Here is a 6577-nt window from a genome sequence, read left to right as displayed (position 1 = left end):
TTTGTCGTCATACTATACGTCTTTCGCCACCATGCAGTTTTGTTAATTTTATTTTTATAATACTAATTAATTAAGTAAACTCCATGCATTATGCATGAATCGTCATTTATAGCAATAAAGACAAGCTACTAAGGTAGCTAGAAACTAGCTTGTCCTGACGTGCCTTTTTTTAATATTATCGATTTCTATGTTTTTGGCATGTAGGGTCTGTGGCTAATGTTAGAGGAGGAAATTAATTAATTAAATGATCTAAAAAATGGCAATCCCACTATATATAAAGAACTCCGATTCTTCACAAAACATATAGGAACGACATAATATGTTGTATGCAATATTTCTCCATTTGTAGCTAGGATCTTATGGAGAAATCGAACACACAAATGGACACATCAGCTGCCAGCTGGTTATCTGAATTGGTACGAAACTAAACTCATCTAATTTTGATGTTTTACGTGTTGTGATATTTAGATAGCTTAATATTATCAAACAAATCCTAATATACCGAGTGAAATGTGTAATTGTTTATGTATTTTTATTTAATTATTTAAATTATTATAATAAGTTACTAATATGTTTTGTTTAGTAATATAAAGTTTTACAATAAAACTACGTGGACAAGTAATTTGTCGACTAAATTTCAATTAATTTAGATATGCACGTTTTTTTTTAAAATGGTCATCGTTATAGTAGTCGTCCTTTTATTATTTTTTATTCTTATTTTTTAACAATATCGTCAACTTCAATAACAATTTTTTTCTTTTTTTTATTTAATTTTTTTATTTTTTTTTGTCTTTTCATCTTCCTTTTTTTTTATTATTATTATTATTATTATTATTATTATTATTATTATTATTATTATATTCTTTTTTTTCTTATATATATTAAAAAATTAAAGTACAAAAATTTTGATTTACAATACAAAAAATTTTAATGCACAACACAAATATTTAAAAGATTATATGTCTAGAACGTTAATATTTAATCAACAAAATATATACACATAGTACAAAAATTTCGATATGTAGTATAGAAAATTTAGTGCACAATACAAAAATTTTTTAAGAACTACATGTCTAAAACATTGATACCTAAATAACAAAATGCATATATCACAAAAATTTTGGTGCATATATAACACAAGAAGTTTTGATGCATAGCAAAAAAAGTTTAATGAATAGCAGTAGAAAAAACTTAAAAGACCATAATTAACTCACTCAACTAACAAAATATATTCGTAGCAAAAATTTATGTGCTATGTATGTGTAAAAGTTTTATATATATAAAAATTTCTATGCTATGTATAAAAATTTATCTGTTATAAGTTTCTATGCTCTCGAAAAAAAATTTCTGTGCTAAATTAGTGTGAAAAAAGAGAAGCGCTAATGCATGCGTGCGTTTTTTTTTTTTTTTGTTAGACTTATGTCAAAGTGGTGGTAGGACTTGCCTACAAAAATGTTTATAAGTGTAACATCATCAAAATTTTTAAGATAAATACTTTTTTAATATTACCAAAATTTCTATTACAAAAATGTTTGAAATTTAGCTCATATAATATGAAACAAAAATTGAAAACATTGCAAATTCATGCTTCAAGTTCACAAAGAACTTTTCTATATATGAGAGAGCGTGATAGATACAATATTCATGTACATAACTCTATTTCATAGTTTAAGTTTTGTTTGGTCTAAATAGTTCTGCGATATTTATAAAGTAATAAAGATGTGAATTTTATATTTTTTTTCTCAAATCCCACTTTAGTTTTTTTTTCATAAAAGAAGTTACAAATTTTTTATACTTGAAATTACAAAATATTTCCATTGTTTTTTTATAACAATGAGAGTTAATTTCACATTTTAGATACATTCAGGACTTAATGCATGCAACATGTATTTAACTATAATTTGTATATTAAATTTTAAATGTTAAGAAAAAGTGGTCAGTTGAAATAACATATATATACAAGTAATTAACTAAAAATTGACTAATATAAATATTTTGGAGTGGTTGCGAAATACATTAAAAGAATTGGTTTCGTACATTCGCTAAATGATTAATTTGTGATGATTCAAGTTTTAGTAAACATTTTTTATTTTTTTTTAAGTTTACAAAACTATTGATGTGATACTAGCTACATTATTGATAATAATATAGCACTAGCTAAAAACTCATACTCGGTTTATATATATTAATTAATAGTAGTCCAGAAACTAAAACACTTTAACAATTACTCAAAAGTCAGCGAATTTGGACAGATAGTAAAGTATTACAATTTCTTTAAAGTTTAACAAATATATATATATATATATATATATATATATAATTTAACAATTACTCATAGTGCTATGTATCTGATTTAATTTGTTAAACTTTAGCAGGAAATTGATGAAGACTACAATTTCTTCCCGGACGTTGATTTTGATCTAGTCGATGAGGAAGATTTTCTTTCACATGAGTTAATAGCAAGTGAGGATCTTCAAGGGAAGTCTGCACTACAGGTATTAATTAATTATTTATTAGTTACTCAATTTTTTCCTGCAAAAATATTCCATAGAAACTGAAAATTATTATAGGATCAATCATATATATATATACACACACCTGTTGTTCTACATATTATTAATAAAATAATTAACTATAGGATCAATCATATTATTTAACGATTTTATTGTTTGTCAATCTGGTTTTTTAAAAGTAAAATAAAATAAAAACAGTTAATAATGATGAGAAGAAAAACATCCTTGATCAGTATTAACAATTTTATTTTATTTATAAGAAACTAGATGGTTGAGTTATTTCAAATTCAACTATTTTCGGTTGAACAAAAAAAAAATTGACAAAAATATGTCATGTTTTCATTATTTGGTCATAATAAATATAGCTCATCCAAAAAATATTTTTATTCAACTTCATTAAAGCATCTATTATTTTTCAATATATATTTATATATATGGAGTGACGAATTAATGGTAATATATTATGATTACTTTTTTAAAACAAAATACAAAGGTTACAATTTTATTTTATATTATTAGCCGCCATTTTTATTTAGTAGTTTATTATTTTTAGTTTAATAATTTAATAATATATTTTTTGACAATAATTTTAAATATTATTAATAACTGCCGACAAAAATAATAAATTATACTGATTTTGTAATATTATTTAATTTTTTATTATTATTAACAACTTTTTTAATTTTCTGTTATGATCACCATCACATTCAACGGCAGGACCAATCTTTATTTGTGGAATGCAAATCCAAAGAGCTAAGCAATTCTTGCACCGATGAAATTACCAGTTTTGAAGAGATGCTAGGAAGCATCAACGATGAAACCTTTTCACCGAAACTTTCTTCATCATCTTCAATTTTATCCTTAAGGTCTCAGATTCTGTCCTTTGATAACTCAGACTCGTTATCATCGTCTCCACCCAATAATACGACAGAATTTTATGAGTTGAAAAACACCTTAAACCAAAGACAAGACTCAGTTGAAACTCCAAATAATAATAATAAAAAGAGTGATTCCTTGAATACACAAAATGTGGAAGCAAAGAGTACCTCAACACTTGGTAAGAGGTCACCATCTCATGCTCACGATCATATCATAGCTGAGAGAAAGAGAAGAGAGAAGATCAGTCAGAGTTTCATTGCTCTTGCAGCCCTTGTTCCTGGCCTCAAGAAGGTACACTAATTTTAATTTACCCCCCTAACATTTATTCCATGCAAACTTTAATCCTTCACATTCAAAATCTTCAGATTAATTAGTTCCTAATTTAGAAATTTTTTAGCGAGATTGTTTTTCAAGAAAAAAGTATAGATAAATAACTCCTAACCAGCAAATTTTAAATAATTATTATTAATAATCATTAATTTTATATTTTAAAAAGAAATTTAAATAATTACTAATTAATAATGATAATTATTTAATATAGAGTATAGTATAAAAATGTTTACTGACTTTTTATTAGTTAGATCGTTGTTGGTTGTTTAACAAAATTGTTTCTCAAACTAATTTTATATGAATATCATAACTAACATCGAGCAATAACTATTTGATAATCAATTATAAAGTCTGATTTAACTAAAAATTTTAATAGCTAGAGATTGATTAATCATTTTAACATTGTCGAGAGACAATTCATCTTTTACCTAAATAGATAGATGTTGAAAAAGATAACTTTTAAATAATATTTTTAATAGCTGCTTAATTATAATAAAAAAAAATATCTAATGTCTTTAACAATCAATAACTTCGTCAATATAATTTTTTTAAAAGTACACTTCAATAGCCACTTAATTATAAAAATAACCTGTTATTGACAATACATTTTTATTAAAAGTATTGTCAACTAAGATCTTTTACACCTAAATGATTATATATAAAAATATTTGAAATATTTTTTTATAATTATTGAAATAATTTATTATGAAATCACTCGTTGCAGAAGCTTAAAGTAATAGAAATAAATAATATTAATTGTTATATTTCTAATATTCTTCTTTAAACAAGAATTTATTTTGAGTTTGCTTAATTTTTTTTGTATAGACCAGACATTCTTAAACATTTTTTTTTTCTTTTATCTAAATTTTAATACTCATCAAAGATGGATCTTTAGACTTTTTCAATATAAAGCTAAGTTTTACTACTATGTTATAAAACCATCATCCAAAAAATTTCAACTAATAAAAAAAAATAACATTAATAATTATATTTTTAACATAATTATTGACCACTAGAAATAATACTAAATATTTTTATTATTTATTTTATTTTCAGTACCGTGTCTTATTGTATCCCATCAAAACCAAACTGATCCTAATGAATATGTTCACTCATTGACACAGATGGACAAGGCTTCTGTGTTGGGGGACTCTATCAGGTATGTGAAAGAGCTGAAAGAGCGTTTGGCAGTGCTCGAAGAAGAATCCAAGAAAACAAAGGCGAAAAAAGCAGAACAACTCCATGGTCATGGTGCTGCTGTGTTCTCCTCATTATGCGAAGAAGAGACCATTGATGGTAGTCTTCCACAGGTTGAAGCAAGAGAGTGGGGGCAACAAGTGTTGCTTCGAATCCACTGCTGGAAGGAAGAGGGCATTTTGGTCAGAATATTGTCTGAGATTCAAAGCCTTCAATTGATGCTTCTTAATAGCAGTGTCTTATCATTTGGAGATTCCATTCTTGACATAACCATCATTGTTCAGGTCAAATCTTCTATTACCCTTTTTCTTCGTTTTGCACTTCATGAAGAGGATCTTCACCTTAATCTATAATGAAGAGTGCTTTTAAAGGATATATGAGGCATATAAAAAGTAAAAATAATAAAATATTATGTGTACACTAAAATTAATACTAAATATTTATATATATTATATGTATTGTTTAATTTTTTAATATATTTTTTATATTTTAATATATATGTATTTTAAATTAATAATTATTAATTTCAATGATTTGGTTTATACCTAGCTAGGTTGAATAAATAAAGTATGCTAGTTTGGCCTAACCTATTAATGTGGTGGTTTAGTTTTTAAGTATGGAAATTGTCAATTCAGGATGATGTTTAATCGTATTTGATTAATGCTGTATTGCAGGCGGGCGAAGGTTACAACTTGACCCTTAAAGAACTTGTCAAGAACCTACGCACGGCTACTTTGAAACTCATGTCATAGTCACAATGCGAGTGACATGTGCCCTACCTTGCAAGAAAAACTCACTGATGAAATGGGTTCTTTAGTTAAATAATTCTTCTAAGTGTGTAATTAGACTAGACATTGGTTTTGAAACCAACATATGATTTTGTAAATATGGTTTTCCTTGAGTGTTTTTGGGATAATATATGATTTAATTATTTGAAAACTTATAACATAAAAGCAAATTCGACAAAATAAATATGTTACTAGAGATTCTTCCATTATGATATTATTATTTGAGGAATAAGCAATGTTCAGTAGGCCAACAAATTCTATTTATATTAGCTAACAAATTTAGCTAGTACACACGTTTTATTAGTGTATTTTCACCTGAATAAAAGGAAAATAAAAAATTAATGACAACAATAAAAAAATTTAATTTTAAAAATTATTATAAAAATGTGATGTTTGAAAACTGTGCAAAAAAATGCGACATGTATCATGTAGTAAATGTGACCAGAAATACAAAGAATACTACACCTCCATTTAAAACAAGTCCATGTTAAAAGTAAATAAAATTAGAGGAATTCTCCACATACAAGCGTTTTTCTATACAAGTTATACAAGTCATTTATTTTTTCTTCTTTTTCTTTCTTCATTCCTCCTCTTCTTCTTCGTTTTTGAAGTGTTTCATCTTCATCGTCGTGTTTGTCCTCGTTCTTCTTTTGATTTTGCAATATTATATATTTTTTTCTTCTTTGTTTGATTTTTTTCTCCCAAAAAGAATTATGAGAATATGAAATAAGAAAATGAAGAAGAAGAAGCAGCAGAAAATGAGGAGGAGAAAGAAAAAGAATTCTGAATTATGCATAAGGTGTACTTCAACGAACTTTGGGTGTATTTTTTAAATCCTTTGGGTGTATTTCTATAATCGTTTGGGTGAAT

The 6577-nt window shown here is 25.7% G+C and overlaps 1 protein-coding gene across 2 annotated transcripts; it reads left to right on the top strand.

Annotated features, from left to right (window-relative positions):
• Window positions 1-320: 320 nt before the first annotated feature.
• On the top strand, window positions 321-5900 carry LOC130939769 (transcription factor bHLH25-like). Of its 2 annotated transcripts, none has more exons than XM_057867852.1 (5): window positions 321-416; window positions 2376-2495; window positions 3231-3683; window positions 4847-5203; window positions 5594-5900. In XM_057867852.1, the coding sequence occupies exons 1-5, from the start codon at window positions 360-362 to the stop codon at window positions 5669-5671; spliced, it is 1065 nt and encodes a 354-aa protein (XP_057723835.1). In that variant the 5' UTR covers window positions 321-359; the 3' UTR covers window positions 5672-5900. The 2 variants fall into 2 exon arrangements, with proteins under 2 accessions (XP_057723835.1, XP_057723831.1); XM_057867848.1 differs by having other exon boundaries at window positions 2373-2495.
• The last annotated feature ends 677 nt before the right edge of the window (window positions 5901-6577 follow it).

This window comes from Arachis stenosperma, chromosome 1 (genome assembly GCF_014773155.1).
Source record: "Arachis stenosperma cultivar V10309 chromosome 1, arast.V10309.gnm1.PFL2, whole genome shotgun sequence".
Classification (NCBI taxonomy): Eukaryota; Viridiplantae; Streptophyta; class Magnoliopsida; order Fabales; family Fabaceae; genus Arachis; species Arachis stenosperma.
Note: the sequence above shows the minus strand (reverse complement) of the source record. Positions and strands in the feature narration are given on the sequence as shown.

Coding starts and splice junctions, on each gene's coding strand:
- LOC130939769 (XM_057867848.1), top strand. CDS start 360: ATGGAGAAATCGAACACACAAATGGACACATCAGCTGCCAGCTGGTTA. Junction 2,496..3,230: donor AAGGGAAGTCTGCACTACAG/GTATTAATTAAT, acceptor ATTCAACGGCAG/GACCAATCTTTATTTGTGGA. Junction 3,684..4,846: donor TTGTTCCTGGCCTCAAGAAG/GTACACTAATTT, acceptor TCATTGACACAG/ATGGACAAGGCTTCTGTGTT.